Source organism: Balaenoptera acutorostrata, chromosome 4 (assembly GCF_949987535.1).
Source record: "Balaenoptera acutorostrata chromosome 4, mBalAcu1.1, whole genome shotgun sequence".
In the NCBI taxonomy this organism is placed as follows: domain Eukaryota; kingdom Metazoa; phylum Chordata; class Mammalia; order Artiodactyla; family Balaenopteridae; genus Balaenoptera; species Balaenoptera acutorostrata.
In genome coordinates this window covers 90572867-90591909 of record NC_080067.1, presented here as the reverse complement: position 1 = coordinate 90591909, position 19043 = coordinate 90572867, and the positions used below count along the sequence as shown (strand labels likewise).

The 19043-nt window shown below is 42.4% G+C and overlaps 1 protein-coding gene across 5 annotated transcripts in view; it reads right to left on the bottom strand.

Annotated features, from left to right (window-relative positions):
- The window catches only part of ZBTB20 (zinc finger and BTB domain containing 20), an 808814-nt gene that overhangs the window by 22258 nt on the left and 767513 nt on the right, over positions 1–19043 (bottom strand). For all 5 annotated transcript variants that reach the window (XM_057544981.1, XM_007181901.3, XM_057544982.1 and 2 more), the window contains one exon: positions 10419–12023. In XM_057544981.1, the coding sequence (XP_057400964.1) occupies positions 10419–12023 (1605 nt within the window). The remainder of the gene's footprint in view (positions 1–10418; positions 12024–19043) is intronic.

The window sequence follows — 19043 nt, the reverse complement described above, 5'->3', positions numbered from 1 at the left end:
TGTTTGCCATTTGCATTAGCAAACAAATATAAGAAATAAAAGAGAGAAAAGTTCTTTGGAGACATGGGGTCTCTAGAATCTTTGGGAACTAAGGTTGGTGGTCACACAGCTTGGCTCTTTGGGGACAGTCTCCATTTCTGGTATTTTGTCTAGTAAATGCACTCATGCTTTGATTATAGGTCTGGAAAATATTGCCCATCGTAGGAATAAGTCATTCTGAAGAGCTATGCCTTTGATTTTTATCTATTTTAGACAGCAATCTTCCTAAAATGTAACTTGAGAGAGTTAATTGGTTATTCTGTCTGGACTGCCCTGAGCTGCAGATTGGCCTTGTCTGGTGTGGAGGTTGAGTAGGTGGTAGACAACACAATGATCTCAGAGTCAAATGGTCCTGTTCAAATCCAGGCACCAACGCATGGCCTGCCACTCTAACAAATCTGCAAATGCCTCTGAGGTATACAGTTCTGCTTACCTCACCGTGCTGGTGTTGACATAAAATATATACGAAATCACTTTGCAGACCACCAAGAGTGGTGTGGGAATACTTGCCTGGTGTTCTCATTACAAGACTATCCACCAACAACCCCTCCCCTCATTAAATGGTTCCATACGCCTTTTTTGAACTCTTGGGTCAATTTTTTAAATAGTTTTCTCTTTCTTTGCTCTCAGTGTGTTGGCTGAAACCCTTCTTTCTCCTCAGTTTACTGCTTTGGTTTGCTGTTGGCTTAGAGACCAAATGATCAAGCTTGCTAAAAACTGTAACGTAAATAAGAATATTGTCACCAAATGACCACATGAAATATTCTTCTATAAGTTAACATCCATGGGCCTGTAATATCTCTTTGGATAAAGAGAGACTTGTTTTTGTTGGTGCTGTTTGTTCTCGGCTCTGCTCTTGGCGGGTGAGATGAACTATATTACAGTGTTTCCATCTCTCCCAGCTCACCGCTGGTTGCCCAATGCAGGCACCCACCTCAGAGAGGAAAGGCTGTCCATGTACTCTTCCATAACTCAGCCTAAAGCCCAAAGCCTCTGAAACTCTCTGCGGTAATATTTCAACATCTGGACGAGGCATCAGGGTAGGAAATCTAGTTCTTGAATTTGAGTTAACATCCATTTAAAATATGTGCCTTGACTGTGTTTCCATTTTTTCCATCATGAAACAGAAGAGGTTTGATGTGTCATGGTGATAATGGCAATGAAAACAACCACCACGTATTCTGTGCTTACTACTGTGTGCCAGGCTCACTGCTCGTGATCTGCTTTATGAAACTTTATATCAACAGAAAGCTTTTTCATTGTGTTTGTAAACATAAAAAGATATATTTTGAAGCACACAATCCTAAGAAATGGCTATTTGGTTCAGGAATGACTCCACAGATTTCTAAACCAATTTCCTTGATCTTTGAACATTTTCCTTTAGTTATTCACAAACGTTTTGGCCTAGCTCCCTCTCCCCTCTGCTGTCTTCCAGTCTCCTTTCCCTTCATACTCACTGATGAAAAAGCATGAGTCATAGGATTGCAGAGTTAGAGAAGAGTTTCACTTTTAGGCTAAAATGGGGAAATTTAGGGAGGCCTCATTCCTAAATGAAGAGTTCAGTCTCTGCATGGTGTTTATGTAGGTACATTTTTTTGAAATGAGAGATTCCCTAAGAGAGACAGTCATGCATGTTATTTTTAGTTGGAACATTTCTGTCAGCTGTAAACATGCTTGGAACTCAAGCTGGTCTTTACCATCCTTGTGCTTTTACACTTTCTAGAGGCTATGCTAGGCCGGCCGACTATCTTTTAAAATATGTCTACCTGTCACCTTTAATGGGAGGTGTGACTTCTTAATTCCAGATGGTATTTTGGCTGCTAGGAAGTTGAAACTTTGTCTGTGTTAAAAATTCTCCTGCTGTTTGAAACTTTCACCTTCTTATAGTGTATTTTTCCTCTAGGCAAGGTCAGTGAGGATGGCTTTTTACTTTCACACCCTTCTAATCTGACTATAAGTTGATACTTCACAGTTGTCATCTTTCCCTCCATAGCATATATATGTCTTGATATGTTGTTTGTATGCACCTAGTATTGGTTCGGCCATTAATTATCCGTGTGACCCTGGGTTTTCTAAGTGTTTTCATTTCTCTGGGTTTGTTTCCCCTTCTCTAAGTGAGGAGTTGGACCAAGCACTTGCCATGTCCCTTTGCAGATTTAGTGGCCTTCTGCCCACCATGGGCCATGCCCCAGAGGACTCTGGTCCAGGTCTTGTCAACACATGACCTGAGGGCAACTTGCTTAAATCACTCAATGCATCTGCAGTCCCACATTTTAAATAGGACAAAGTATCCTGCCACAGAAAAATGGTGTGATAGTTAATGAGTAAAAATGTTCGCAAAGCACTTGGGAGCTCCATAAAGGAAAGTGCTCTAAAATTATTCAGGTGCTGTGTTGGTGGAGCATAGGCATTCCAGGAACTGTCTTACTAAACAGGGTGCATTTTCAGATTAGTCAGGTATAAACAACCCGTTTCTCTATGTATGGATTTGAAACAATATCACTCACTAGAAATGAGTGATTCTTTCCCATTATCTTCCTGCATATTACTTATAGTGATCCTCAAAGGGCTTTCAACATTATACATGAAATGGATGTGGTCTGTTGATTATTGCTCTCAGTGTGGAGAAATGAAGTTAAGATGAGTGGTAGTGGATGGCTTTCCAGATCTGAGCCTATGGCCAGGAATGGTAAGTCTGATTCGTTAGAAAGGGACACAAAGTACTAAGCAGACAGTAGAATTAGACACAGGATGGGGAAGCTCATATAAGCCCCTGTACTTCAAAATGATCCATTTTGGGGCCATACAGATGCAGGAGTCAGATATGAACTCCATTTCCTTGGCTGAATGACCTGCGCATGTTACTTCACCTCTTTAAGCCTCAGTTTCCTTATCTGTAACTTGAGAATAATACAGTTAAGCACCTGTCTTGTGAAGGTATTTTGAAAATTAAAGCGATAAAGCACTTTGCACAGAGTATGTGATCATTTCAAGAAAAATTCAACTGTTCCCTTCAGCACAAAGGAAGTGGTGATAAATGAAATCAACTGAAAAATGACTTCCATGGCATGGGGAAGCCAACACAAGATTTTGAAAAAATTGTTTCAGGTAATCAATAAAGCAAGTGATTATACTGCAGCTATGCAATCCAGAGTTAAGGGTCTGGTCTAGTCTCAGTTACAAATGCTAACGGAAAGAAGTGGCACCATGAATAAAATGTCAGCGAATAGCATAGACAGAGGATTTCTTAGCAGGCAGCAACTGAACTCTGGAGGCTGAAAAACCAGACAGCAAGTGGAGAAGCAGAAGAGGCGGCAGTGTCCTTTACAATCCCATAGGTTGGGGAGTAGTGAATGCATATATTTGTCTCCATTTTTGGATGCCTGCTCTCTAAAGCATCACTTTCCAGCTCCTTCTTGTGGACCAGCACTGACACTCTACCATGACTGACAGTGAGGAAAAAAAAAAAAGAGGAAGAAAGATACTGTTAGGTTAGTAGATGCAGAGGGTCTGCCCAAAGTTTGGGGCTGAGCCACCCCAATTCTGTATAGTGACCTCTGTATTGGGGGCTCAGCAAGAACCCATTTATTCTGCTGAATCTTTTTCATTCTAACCAGGCTTCTCCTAGGCTGCAGAGAGGACAGTGAATGCTGTTACCAGGACACTTGTTTGAAACACAGTTCCCACCTGTCTCTCGCATGCTCTCGGACTCTCCATCACCTGCTCTAGCACACACCTTCCTTCAGGTGAGTACAGTGTGGGGTCAGAAAAGCAAGCCTGGGTGCTTGGTGAGAGGGCAGACAGCAGGGAAGGAAGGGGCGAGCAGGGGCAGGGGAAGGTGGCTGGCAAGGAAAGCAGAAGGGGTCCTGGAAATCGCAAGTCCTCTGAAAGGGGAAAATCAAGACTGGAACAGAAAATGGGAAAGGTTCAGTGACAAGCATGGAAGGTTCTCAGCTCGGGTCATGCAGAGCCTTCACTGGCTGAAGAGTGTGCTCTCCACCCAGAGGAGTCGAGTTGGAGCGGGGCCTGCACGACCGCCTGCCAGCCTTTCTCTCCAGTTCCAGGGACGCGGTCCTGGTGCCATCTTGGACTGTGAGGCTGTCTAGCGGGGACTGCCTGCTGCGGACACACTGCATTCACAAAACCTCTGTGGCTTTAGCAACGACTAAAAAGTTTTGGTGTCAAGCAGAATTTTAAAGATCTCAGGGACCTTCACCCACATTACTTGACTTTTCTTACACCTTTATGAGGGGGTAGATGTTAACAGCCCCAGAAGATGGTCTCTTCATTACAGTGGTAGAATAACATCCTGCAGGTCCCTCTACAAGTCAGTAACAGCTGAGAGTATGACATCCCCTGAGCCAGATCATCCCCTCCTCCTCCAGTTAACAATTTCCTGCTCTCTAGATTATGCTGCAAAATGTATGATGCTGCTGTAAAACACAACATGTAAGTTCCTAAATGGCTTGGGTAATTTTAAAGTATTACAGGTAAGTGCTTTCACATAAATTATGTTATTTGATTTTCAGAGCAACCATGTAAACTAAGTACTATTAAAATCTGTACCTATGTGACAAAAAACTGAGTCTCAGATCGACTACAGAATTTACCTAAAGTCACTCCGTCAGAAAGTGGTAAAATCAAGGCTTTCTCACTTCAAACCTTATACTTGTTCATTACTTCACTGGCTTGATACAATAGCCCAAGCTCTATACGAGGATGATCACATCACGATCTTGATCTCACTATTATTACTATATGGATGACATTGTTATGCTACTATCATCACTATATCTATTTATATAAAATTCATGGCCAAAATAGCTGAGCTTCTTAAAGTAACAAAGAAAATTATTAATCGTCCAGAGGACACTAATGGGCATTAGTGACCATCGGGTGGGCTGTTGATACTATGATTCAGAAGAGGCCCAAATGTCTACCATTTGTTGGTGAAGAAAACGCAAGTGGGAACACAGATATAATACAGTCTTTGTGTATAGAAAAAGAAGAAAAGAAAAAGAAATTGAAGTCTTGCTGAGAAAATAATGCATTTATATGTAAGTCCCCTGAATTAAATTCTCCTGGAAAGCATGCTCACATATTTTCTCCTGGAAATTGAGTGAACGTTCATTCACTCACTCAACAAATATTTGTTAAGCAACTACATATGCCTGTATTCATCTATGGATTTTAAAGCAAGAGTCCTAAGATTGGGTCTTAAAAGAAAGTTCCGTCTGAAGAGCACGGCCAGATAAAACACGTGGCACCAGGTTAAACCTAAATTTCAGACAACCAATGAATACTTTTTTAGTATAACTACACCACATATATTGAATGGGACATACTTAGACTAAAAATTATTTGTTGTTTATCCAAAAATTCAAATTTAACTGGGCATCCTGTATTTTTGTTTGCTAAATCTGGCAACCCTGTACCTGGTGATAAATAAATACCCTGAATGCCATCTTGGTCAGTCTTGTTATTATGTGTGCAACTTTGTTATATAGGGCAAAGTACGAACAGACAGAACGTGGTATCTGAAATGTGCTCAGATCCTTGGAGAAAGTACTTCATATATAAATGTGCAAAGTATTTTTGCATTATTTCTATGGAACTACATCGTACAATAAATAAACAACTCTGGAAATAGGCCACTTTTCCGTTTGGAAGTGATTAGATATCATTAGAGAAGGATTCAACTCATTCATTGATTAAATATTTCTTGAATGTTTACTATGTGTAAGGTATTATGCTGGGTATATTGAAGTATAAGATATATATTTCTTTATATATCATATATATGTAATTATATATAAAATTGTTTCTGTTTTCACAAAGTTTACATTCTAATGGGAAGGCATAAAGGCACCTACATAATGATAAGTCATTGTTATAAGTCAATGTTAAGTGCCAGAAGGAGTACATTTGCCATGGAACCTTCCATATGCAAGACATTTGCTTCCATAACATAATTTATCACTATAAAATCAATCTGTTGTCCATAACTATGTTTTACTTTTTCCAAACACATAGGTTCTTGTGAGTGGAATTTTGGGGAACAATGTTATGTAACAAAAGCAACCTGAAGCCATCCTCCTCCTAATCACCCAGGCCATCTAGGGAAGCGATTCCCAACTTAGTGTGAATCAGGGCTTGTTAAAACACAGATTGCTGGGTTCCCTCACCAGAGTTTCTGATTCAGGTCTGGGATAGGTTCGAGAATTTGCATGTTGCTGCTGTGGGGATCACACTTTGAGAAGTACTGCTCCCACGTTATCTTTGAATTTTCCCTATTGCTTGGCTTCCACATCCACGTTCATACCCAGGCTCATCCTCCTATGTTCTCTGTCTTTTCCTTCCCTCCCATTCCTTTGACTTTTGCTTTTTCTCTTAGGAGAGGGCATACAGGAGTCCTGCTTTGTTCCATGACAGGATGGTTTGTGTTATCTTTGCTTTTTTCCAATTCTCTTGTTTTCAAATGTGTCCTTAACTCTTGTTATTCTTCCTCACAACTTTTATGAAGCTGCAGTAAAGCGAACTTGAGAAACTCCTAGAAGAGATGAAGTCCTACCATGGTTTGTTTGGCAGTAGATAGAGTGGTTTGGTGAGAGATTTTCTTGAAAAAATCCTTAAGGGATAAAAGAAAAAGTTCATGTTATGGAGGAAGTTCAAGGGAAACCCAAGGGGTATCACATTGCTTCAGCATTTGAATTCCAGTGAAGAAGGAAACATGTCAAGAGTTTATTACTCAGAGATTGGAGATAGAGCAAAAAAACTCAAAGCCTCTGGGAGAGGAGGGGGCTAAAGTAACGATGATGATTTTTTTTTTTAAAAAATGTTAAGTAGTACTTTACCTTTTATGAAAAGCTCTCACATGTGTAATACCTTTACAGCTACTCAAAAGGTGGGAAATTATTATTTCCACTTTAAACTCAAAGAAACTGAAGGTAACGAAATTAAATGACTTGCATAAGGTCACAGTTAGAGGAACCAAACCCGAACCCAAATAATCTAATTCCAGCACAGTCGTCTTTCACTTATGTCCCTACTCTAAGTTTCAGTGTTATAATCATTATGGAATAGCCTCTACAACCAGAGCTTCCTTGGTTCTCTAAGGTAGAGCTTAGCTCCGAGGTGAATACGATGGACTACTTATTTGTTACAATCACGTCCTTTCAATGAATATGTGGATCATTAACATAGAGTTAGAATTCAGATCTCAGAATCGATTCTCTGCAGTTGTTGAAAGCAAGTATCATTTACATTAAAACTTGCAGTTGCTGACCTGCAAAGCCAGTTATCATGCATAGTGGCTGTGATACTGAGAACCTAAGTTTCTTTCCTTTTAGCTCTGTCAAGCTATTCTTTTTTGGTAAGATTCTTTTATGTTAGACCGTAGGTAAGAATACAGAATCCATCTCTACTCTTTCAAGTATTCTAGAAAGTATCTACTTTCTAGAATCTTATTTTAGACTAACATTTGGACTTTCTGCTGTGGATTATTATCATTTCCACTGGGCTCCTGTAAAGTTGGGAGGCCCCACTTTTTTGATGTTTTCCCAAGAAATTGGAGAAAACTTTGTTTTGAAATGTCGGCCAAAGTGAATCCAGGTCCTGAATTACTTCCATATGTTCAGGCTGTCTTGCCTTTTGAAAACCTAGACTAACTGTTCCTAAACTTTGTTAGGTTATAGACTCCTTCACTCAGACAAAAGTCGTGATAGAGACATGACCGTTCCAAACTGCCACTGCCAGATGATTCGGGGGTGAAAGGGAAGAGTGTTGATTCTTTTAAATGAGGTGCTCGAGTCATATATGTACATTTATTGTTCCTGGATGTGGCCAGGTTATACACACCAACACAAAGACCTTCATAATTTACTGAGGAACTTCATAGTTTACTAGAGATCTGAAGGCTACCCTCTGAGCATAACTCAGATTTATAAAATGACTATACTTGTAGCTTTTGTATCTGTGATGTCTAAATTTGCAAACCCATTGCTGGTTTTCTTATGGGCAAATCTAGTTATTTGGGTTAACCACAGAATCCTTTGGTGAATCCATTGAATAAATGTGTTTATACACCCAAAAGACACTTTTCGGTAGTACGCTAAAAATTTTATGTTCCAGATTTAAAGCCTTATTTCAATACGTGATCTAATAGAGTGTGTAAACTTTATATCTGCTAGGTCTACTGGAAGAGATGCAAAGAAGGGGAGAGTAGAAATGTTCACGGATCCAAGACCAGCAAACTCAACTTTGGCTAAGAATACATTTCCACAAATGATCTCTTTTTTCCCCCTTAATCCTTAATTTGATGGACTTATAAGGTAGATAGCTGCTCAGAGAAGGAAAGGACATAAACTATGGGAGAGCACTCTGTAAACCATAAATTGCCACATAAATAAAAATATTACTATTTGATTAATTTACTAAATAATGATACCATACCACATGGAAAATGTCCTTGATTGATCTCAGGTTATTAGATATTCACATTTACCCTAAGTAAACATAGTGACTTACTACCACTACCTGATTTTCTTCCTGAATTCAGTAGTGAGTCACTATGTTTTCTGGAGGTATGAAAACTCATCTTTAAGAACAACTGATTCACATAAAGGCACATATGTGGATTTACATATTGTCCTGACTTAAGTTGGACTGCAAAGAAGGAAAATTGCATCTTAAGTAATGTTCTATTTCAGTTGCTCACTTCCATGTTGGTGTGTCTGTTGCTGTCCTTCCCTTCTATTCCCCAATTTAAATTGATCTGCTTTATGTCCTATCCCCTAGCTATTCCTACTAGCTGACCTGAGAAACAATGTTGCTTTGAGGAACCAACTTGTTTTCATGTATTGTAATTCATGTATGTAACTTCCCCCTGACAATTTATTTGTCATTTAACAGGGACATTCTGGAACTAGAGGTTTACCTAGAGAGATGAGTGACTCTCATAATAGGAATTCCAAATATGGTGATCAACATTGGGGTAGGTATTTTCAGGTACAAGAGAATCCATGTGAAATCATATCACATATGTAGTCCCTTATATGGAGGAGCATGCATGGAATTCTCGCTTCTATGCCTGTCCCATTACGGAACTAGGATAGGGCACTGGCTGGGAGGTCAGGAGATCTTAGCTCTAGAATCATGGACTCCAGGGATGAAAGACCATCTTGCCCAACTACTCACCTGATGGATGATTGAATTGCCTCTACAACATTGCTATGAAATGATCTTCCATTCTCTCCTTGAACACCTCTAATTACAGGAACTCACTCCCTTTGGAGGTTGTCTGCCTGTCTTAGAGCAACTCTGCCTGTTAACAAACTTCCTCTTTTATTTAACTGAATCTCTCTATAGCTTCCAGTCATTGGTCCATTTCTACATTTTGGACCCAAACAAAACAAGCTTAAGGGATCTTCCCTCCAAACTATTTAAATAATGCTAACAGTGTGAACAATAGCTACCATTTATACAGTGCTTATTATGTGCTGGAAATTGCTTTAAGAACTGTATATATATTAATTCATTTAATCCTCAAAACAGCACTACAAGAAAGAAATATCACTACTATCCCCATTATATAGACAAGGAAACTAACGTATAGAAAGGTTAAGCAACTTTGCCAAGAGGACAAAGCTCAGTAGGCACTTTCAATTCAAACCTAGGCACTGCTGAACACCTCTGGCACCTTCAGCAATGACTCATATGCCATGGCTTCACGTCCCTTTCCATCTTACTCATACTCCTCTGAGTGTGCCCCAGTGAGTCTACTGTCCTTTCAATAGGGAGTACACAGAACTGACTGTGGTATCTAGATGTGGAAAATAGAGAACAAGCACTAGAAAACAGAGCAAGTCTATCACTCCTCCTCATTTCAGGAACCATAAATGCAGCCTCCGCTTGCATCAGCCTTGTTGTGGCCTCCTCAAGCTGATGGTTCATATAAAACTTACTACAGACTAAAACCCTTATCCCTGTTCTGCCTACACGACTTTGGTCTGTAACACAAGGTGACTGGAGTATATGATCTCCGAGGACTTTTCCAGTTCTAACCATCTAGGATCAAAAACATATTTCAAAGTTCAGTGAAGTTAAGGAATGTTGTGCCTGCAAATTCTGTATTAGGTTTTCTCATTTGGCCCTTTTCCACAAAGGGTTTCTGTGACTTTGTCTTTCGGTGACAGGGTGCTTGGTTCCTGGGATGGGGGCATAGTCGGGGCTTCTAGAAGATGGTTTACAATGGGGTCTTCCTTAAAATCTGAAAGATGACTCCGTACCTTCCCTTGCACCTGCTGTCCTGCCCCCCCCCTTCCCCAGCCCCCTCAGCCCCTCCCCCTGCTGCCAGCTCTCCAGGGGGGGCCTGCGCTCACCTGTGTGTACGAACATGTGCTTGACGTAGTTCTGTTTGGCGGTGAAAGTCTTGTTGCAGAGAGTGCACTCATAAGGCTTTTTTTCGCCCTGCCCACTGGCTGTGCTGTGGCCGGCGGATGGGGCCAGGGGCTGTGGCGCTGGCAGCTGTGCAGTAAAGGTTGACAGGCCGGGCTGGGACACTGTCACAAACTGGGTCTGCTGGCCTGCCAAGGGCTGTGGCAGGCTGAAGAGGAAAGGCTTGGGGCCGCTGCCCGCGGGCTGGGTGGTGAAGAGGGCCGGCAGGTAGGTGTTGCCGGCTGTGCCAATGACCTGTGTGTTGCTGGTTAAGGTCAGAGGCATCCTCAAGTTGCTGGTGAGGGTTTCCGTCTGGCGTAAGTAGAGCTGGGTACTTGGCAGTGGCTGCCCGATGGACGTGTTGACCGCAGGCTGCTGCAGGGCGCTCTTGTCGGAGCTGTTGCTTACGGTGATCACCGTGCTGTCCATCTCCACCTCGTTGCTTCTTTCCGGGGAGGAGGCACCGGTCTCTAGCTGGTGAGGCGGCGGGGCGCCCTCAGCCGGGGCTTCCGCGGCCTGCTCCGGTTGCGCGGATTCGGCCTGGCCGTCCCGCGCCGCCCCGGGCCCGAACTGCTGCTCCACGGAGTCGGGTTCGGTGCCTATGGAGGAGCTGACGCCCGAGTCGAAGCTTTCGCCCTTGGGTTCACTCTCGGTGCCCTCGGCCTGGTCGGTGTCTTCCGTACACTCCTCGGACTCGTTGCGCTCCAGGATCTGCACCCTCTGCTGCCCGTAGTAGTCGTAGTCGTCCTCCATCTCCTGCTTGATGCGGATGTTGCCCACCAGGGTCTGGATGCGCACCGGCCGGGGCTGTTTGCGGCAGTGCGTGGTCTCGGGCGTGGTGGAGAGGTAGCGCTCCATCTGCTGCGAGCGCTCGTGGATGCGCGTGATCCAGCTGGGGTCTTCCATGTGGTGGTCGCGGGGCAGGCCGAGCGCCGTCTCGTGGTGGCTGACCACCGCACCGCTGTAGAAGGAGCGCTCGCCGCTGCCATTCTGCATGGAGCAGGCATAGAGCGCCGAGTAGATCCTGTCCACGCTGTGCTGCGGGTGGCTCTGCAGGTAGCCCGACTCGGTGTCGCTGCTCTGGCCCGAGGTGCCTGACTCGGGAGTGCCCCGTGGCGTGTCCTGGCCCGAGTCCTGGATCCCCGGGAACACATCGCCCACGTTCTGCGACACGATGCGCGTGCACTCATCGATGACCGTTTTGATCTGCAGGATGCTGGCGGCCGTCAGGATCTGCAGGGCTTCCGACTGCGAGACCCGCAGCACGCCACTGTACATGAAGTCAATGAGCTTTTGCACCGACTGCACTGACACCACGGACGGGATCTCAATGTCGCTGTAGCCCAGCAGCAGCTTGTCCTGGAAGAAGGGGCTGCCGGCTGCCAGCACGCAGCGGTGTGCACGCAGCATGCTCCCGTGGATGCGCACCGTCACGTCACAGAAGTGGCCACGGTTGCGCTGCTCGTTGAGGGTCTCGAGCACGGAATTGCTGAAGTTGTGAAGGTTGATGCTGTGAATGCGCTCGGTCATCCCCTTGCAACTGATGTCACCTGCACAGCAAGAGAGACACAAGACAGGGCATGGGTCAGATCTAGCTGACTGCATCCCTAACATTTAGTCTCAGGTGGGCAATGCTCATGGCCCCTAGAAGCACCCCCCACCCCTTGCAGACACAAGCAGGCTCTGTGGCTTTGCACAAGGGTCAACTTGTGGGTGTGATGTCCTATGGGAACAAGGCCTTGAATTTTGTTCCAGCAGTGCTCCAGCTATTTTGGTGTATTGAATCCATTTTAACCCCGTGGACCTTCTGCCAGGGTTGTCAGTTGAAGCAGAGCAGCCTAAAACACAGATGGGTCATTGCCTGCTATACTACAACTTCAGCAAAGAGGGGCTGAAAGGCAAATGTAAGACTTGTTCCACTTTAGGCTTAAGCAGGCCCTTTAAGAAAGCTTACATCTTCCTCATCAAAATTTCTTACTTTATTCATAGACAGCAAAAATACTTATAGTCAAATTCCCTTCCTATTAATTTATACGGCACATACCCCAAATCCATACGAGGTGGGCAAAAATTCTTGGAAAATTCAACCCTGTCTAAGATATCCACCCAACAGCTGCCACCATGTTTTCCAGTTGAGGGACAGGCTCTAGAATGCAATCTGCTGGCTAAAGGGGCACTTGCCCACTGCTTTCTGTATCTACACATTTTTCTCATCATCTCTCACAACCTGTTTGAGTACTTTCTAGGGTGGCTGTCTGTGATGTGGTGGTTGTCTGAATTTTCCGAGACTTACTGAAGAAGAAATGTTAAACAGGTCAAAGATGGCAGTGTTGACCTGAGACTGGAGTACACTAGGTGACCATATTTGCCATTCAAACTGGGCACTTTTGAAAGTGAAAGGGAGCACTGTTGATAATTAGGTCACGACAGCAGGAGTAAACCCTGAGTGGGATGTACGATCACCCAGGAATTGGGTGCTCTCTGTGCTTGCTGGAGGGAGGTATCAAACAGCTCCCAGTAGGAAGGCAGCAGTCAGCTACGTGGAGAATGTGGATAGCCTGACCTATTGCCACCCATATACCCCAGGCTGTGCAGGCAAGGGATAATATTGGTAACATCTAGACCCCAGACTGAGAAGGATAACAGGTGTCTATAACACTGAGTTTTAGGGCTTTCCTATTTTTCTACTTTACCTCTCTAAAGAATCCCTCTCTCCAAACCGTTCTTCAGTCAGATTCCCCATTCTTGCCTTCACAACTGAACGATCAGCTTGAGGGAGGCCAAGTAAGTAGGCTTTCAAAACCAGGTGACCCAAGCATGGATTGTTGGCTGTGACCCAGATCCTTATATCTTGTTAGAAGTAACCCAGAGGTAATGGCCTACACACAGAGGAATGTCCGCCTCCTCACGTTCTTTCTCCTCTGCCCTAGGAGAGAGGGCCGGCTCAGGGAAGTCTGAGCTCAACTAGATTTTCTACCTTGCTACGCCCTACCTCCTCATGCTGTCTGAGCTCAGTGGATATGACCTCATTCTTATGTACTAATTCATTTCCTTTGCTCTCAACTTTACATTTAGTCAGCCTCACATATATCCACTTAACTTAATAAATGCCTATGGGCTCTATGTTCTCTTTCAGTGATTTGATTTGTGCACATTTTTACATAAGAGAATTCCTTCTCATTCCGACTTCCATTAGGTCTGTTACGTGCCTAAAATATTTCATTAGGCTACTGTTTCTTTTTTTTTTCTTTTATATAAAACAAATTGTCTTTGCCAGAGTAAGGAATCATGATGAATCCTCTATAGCTGTGTTAATACAAAACATGGCACCAGAGGAAGGGCCCAATAACCTAGGAAGGAAAATTCAGGAAATCAGTCAACAGACCAAATTCCAACATCTTGCTGAGTCCCTGATGCATGTGTACTGCGATAAAAACAAGAGCAAACACTTTTCAAGAGCTTACTATGTGTCAAGTTCTAACTACTTTATGTATATTATTTCATTGAATCCTCACAACAACCCTATGATGTCGGTAGTATTATTATCCCCATACCTCAGATGAGGAAACTGAGGCCACAGAAATTAGGAAATCCACTCAAGGCCATGTAGGCAATTGGTGGTCAAGCTGGCATTTGAACCCAGGCAGTCTGGTTCTAGAGTTCACACTCTTATCTGCTTCACTGTATTGCATTCTTTGCCCCTGAATGAAGTCTGGCCCTTAGGTGTCCATGGTCTGCTGTAAAGCTGTGTGAAAATGTTTGTCCAGTATGCTCTCCAGCTACTTCTATACCTATCCATAAATTAGCATGCTGTTCATGTTTCTAGGCCTTGGGACTTCATCTTAGCCTCAGTCATCTAATAAAGAACATTTTTTGAAGTTTATAAATGGAAGAGTGCAAGAGATAAAAGTGAGGCCTGGCACTCAAATGTAGAGTTTTCTATATACAGTTTTACTATCACCAAGATCTCCATCATTTAAGTAAAATGGTAAGTACTAAAACTGGTTGAGTCTCTGATAAAAATCACCATCTCTGAGTAGGATGAGCTTATTAAAAAATTTTTTTTCCACACAGGTGAAAACACTCTTTAAACCCACAATTGCTCATAGCACCACTTGCAGTTATATCACTAGCGTTATATATTACAAAGAGTTGCCTTCTTTTTGATAATTCTGGGAAGAAGCTCAATCACAATTATCATAACAATTAATAACCATGTAGTGTTTTACAGTGTACAAACTCTTTCACATGTATCATCTCATTTACTCCTTATAACAATCCTGTATGTTTTCAGGACAGGTCCTATTATTACTATCTGATGTAAGAGGAAGTCGAGGCTTTCAAAGTATCTAAATGACTTGACCAATGTTTTACACAGCTAGTAAGTGGCAAGGGTGGGATTAGAACCCATGCCCCTTGATACTCTTTTTATCACATGATACTGGATTGCTGATGAATGAAACTTGGATTGCCCAAAGACTGAGGGCCATCCTAATTCTCAGGACGTAGAAGAAAAGATAAAGACGCTGAAAGTGATGATGGAGGTTGCTTTAGAGTTGGAAATGGTCAACAACAAGAGCTATCATTACATTACACACACACACACACACACACACACACACACACACACACAAACACAGAGTCTCAAGAAGAAAATTCAAACTGCTTGTTGGACTGAACTGGTCAAGTCTATCTAAATAATCAGGTAACCCTATGGAGATAATCACAACAAAAATTGCTAAATAGTCTGAGTTAGGGTTATTGCAGTAATGTTGTTACCAACTTCATTAAAAACCACAGAGACAAACTCAAACCTGCACACATACACAACTTGACCTGACTAGCCGAGCTGGATTTTTGGAGACACAATTTTTAAACGTTTCTCCGAGAGCACTGGTCCTGTACTGCAGTGAGCAGCCGTGAAAGGCTGAATCGTTTTGCTGATATGTGTACAGATGTGACGGGGGACCCTGCCGGTCCATTCAAGCATGCCTCGTCCCTCCAGCACACAATGCTGAAGCAAGTCCTTTCCCAGGCTTTCTTTCATTTTTAACACTAACACAGTGGGAAAAAGTTTCTGTCACTGCAAGGCAATGTCCAGGCTTTTGTGAAACAGGTCCCTTTCATCCAGTGGGCATTAATGTATAGATTCCAACGGAATAAATCTGAAATACTCTACTGTAGAAGATTTGTTCCCCATTGAAAACAAACCTTGATTAGATGGTTATTCAGAGACTGTATAGGAAGGAATGGTGTGAAAATGTTAACTCCATTCTTTCTTAGATTGGCACTGAATAGGCAATTGGGCTATTCAAAAAAAAAAAAAAAAAAAAAAAAAAACCAAACCCTCATCTACAAAACCATACAACTTTACAAAGATTTTGTGTGTCTGGGGATGCCATGTCACCCTCCCCTCCCAAAAAAAACCCCACAGTGGTGTGAACAAAGAACTGATGGGGCAAAATGAAAAAAGTGATAAAAATAGTTCCTGTGTGTTTTAAAATAGTAACCTACCTTCTCTCCCCTAGAGTAAAAACGTAGTCAGCCTGTGATGGCATTCACTAGGACACACAAGGAATTCTACTCCTGAAAGCGATCATGTATTCTAAGTGATCGTGTTCTGTGAGTGAGCACAGTATGGGTGAGGCTGAGGCAGGAGTGAGTACTGCAGGGGTATTCTGCTTGTGGTGAAACAGCTGATGGAGGGCCTGGCTCTCTGTGCTGTAGGAACCCAGGTCCTGCCTGTCCCTGAAACGGCGGGTGTCCAGGGATAGGACTTAGCATGAGAATAAAAAAGCTGCCTGTGCACAAGGGAAAAGGAACAAGAAAGGAAACAGCAGGCAATACAATCTCTTTTAATTAGGTGTGAAATCCAGTCCTTTCTCAGCCCGGATATATAAAATGAGACTAGTGCAAGGGTGAGGTGTTGTAGAGGGAGATGGGAATTGGATGTCTCTGTGGCTTGGAAAGAAACACCAGCTCTCAAATTAAAACCAAGATGAATTTTGGTCAAGTCAACAGGCCGAAGTCAAATGTCAGGGCTGAAGAGCCCTTGAGCTTTCAATCTGGGCCGCCAGGCTCACGTGCGCTAAGTGGGTCAGCACATGAAATAGGGCCAGGTGGCCAGGCCTCCACAAGCCAGCCTCTTATCACACCCTTTCCCAGATTGTGCTTTGATAGCATGCTGAAGTTGCTCTTTCATATATCAGGTGATTAGTGATGATGTTAAACTCTCACATTTTGGTGCCACCTACCAAGCTGGTCCCACTGGGAAAGAGCCAGTTCTTGCTGGAGAAAGCTGGGATGCATGTGGCAACTCAGGCCTCTTCCTCCCCAAATCGACATCTGTTGCCCTGCCAGGGGCAAGACCTCAGTCATGTATATACTTCACCTATGCGTCGAGGGGATACCTGCTGAGCCTCTGCACACAGGAGGTTAGGGGTTGCTTGCTCACAGGTTCCACCGTCTACAGCAGATGGTCCTGTATGTCCCTACCGCCTCATTCTATCTCACTGGCATCTCCACAGTCTTTGGAGGGTGGCTCTGGGGAAATCACTTATGCAAGTGAAAGGTGGTGGGCAGACCAAGACCTCTTTCTCCTACAGGGGCTCCATACGCCTGGCATATCCCAGCTCTCGTTGCCCCTGCAGGTGAGCTACGGGAAGGTCATCAGCTTACACCAAGGAGAGGTGTGCTGCTTTACTTATCCATTCCTGGCGATAAGGGGGATGCTTTGGGCCATCTCCCAATGAGAATTCTCCCCTATCTTCCAGATTGTCTTAAGCCTGCGCTACAGGAACCATTAGCGATTTCATCATTTTCTTTTTTTTTTTATCATCAGTAACAGAATTCTTCTCCTAAAACATAAATCAATTCTTCGACTTTCAGAAATCTGACTTTCAAACAAACATATTTTCAGGAATACATGACCAATGAAAGTTGGGAGCACCCCGTATGTACTTTTATAGTCACTGCTTATTATTTCAGGTAGACAGAGATATTAAAATTACTAATGCTTTTTTATTAAGGATCTCAATATTATGGTTGGGTATGTCTTTTATATTACTTGAATTTTCATTCATATATGTAATTCATACATTTAATGAACTTTCATCCATTCTGGAGCACATTTTAAGTATTTAAAGGTCCTTAAGAAGCATATGTAGTGGTATCAATATATATATATACAATAGAGTACTACTCAGCCATAAAAAAGAAGAAAATTTCACCATTTGCAGTAACATGGATGGACTTGGAGGGCATTATGTTAAGTGAAATAAGTCAGACAGAGAAAGATAAATACAGTATGATATCACTTATACGTGGAATCTAAAAAATACAACAAGCTAGTGAATGTAACAGAAAAGAAGCAGATTCACAGATATAGAGAACAAACTAGTGGTTACCAGTGGTGGGGAGGGGCAGTGTAGGGGGTGGGGGAGTGGAAGGTACAAACTATTGGGTGTAAGATAGGCTCAAGGACATACTGTACAACACAGGGAATATAGCCAGTATTTTTAATAACTGTAAATGGAAAGCAACTTTTAAATATTGTATAAAAAATTAAAAAATTATTTCAAAATGTGTATTACATATATGTATTTCATATACTTATATAATTGTAAACTCAATAAAGGGACCAGTGTCAGCATTATAGTTGTATGAATAAATGAGTTTTGTGACAAATAAACATTAAAATTTTACTTGAAAGAGTAAAAGAAATATTAGGCCACATCTTAGCAACTATATAGGACCTATGGTATGCTTTTCTATGTAAAATTTATCCTTGACCTCATTCAATTCCTTATTTTACTTCTACTCTGATTTCTTTTTTATAGCTATAGATAAATATATTTTCCTATTTATTAATGTATTGAATATTCTTTTAAGCCAACTTAAATCCTTTTAGCTATGAGGTGAGGATATTATCAAACAATTAATCAACAAATAATTGTACATCAACTTTATGGAACCAATTCTAAACATAAGTTAACACTTCATTTTGGGGTATTATCAAGCCCCATACTTTATGAATTTACATACTTTGAGCATCTGATTCCAGTGGACTAAAACACTGAAAGTTCAAACACCTTTACTCTCTTACAGTATAGCTTGTGAAAGCTAAGTTTTAAGGCTGTGAACAAAGGCATTGGATAGCTATAATCCTAGACAACATTCTGAAAGACACCTATGCCCTCATTCCAAAGCTGAAATGAAATGGCTTCTTCTTGAAGAGGGAGGACCTGCTGGGACTAAGGAGAAAAATCAATGAAATCTGAGGTTGATGCCTTTAAATCCTCTTATATTGTAAACCTTTTGAGACACCTTTTAGGAGTTTGATTTTTTTTTTTTTTTCCTAAAGCTCTTTCCTTACAAATTTAGCTGGTGCCCTATTGTAACCTTTTCCTTTGTTCACTAAATCTGGGGAACAAAAACACAGAGATACTGCATCTGTGGGTGGGATAAAAAAATGAACAAAATGATCTACTTAAATTCACAAAGGATGCAGTTTGAACTTGCTTTGGATAGGCCTTAAAGAAGGGCCCATGTATTCAAATGCACAGTTAATA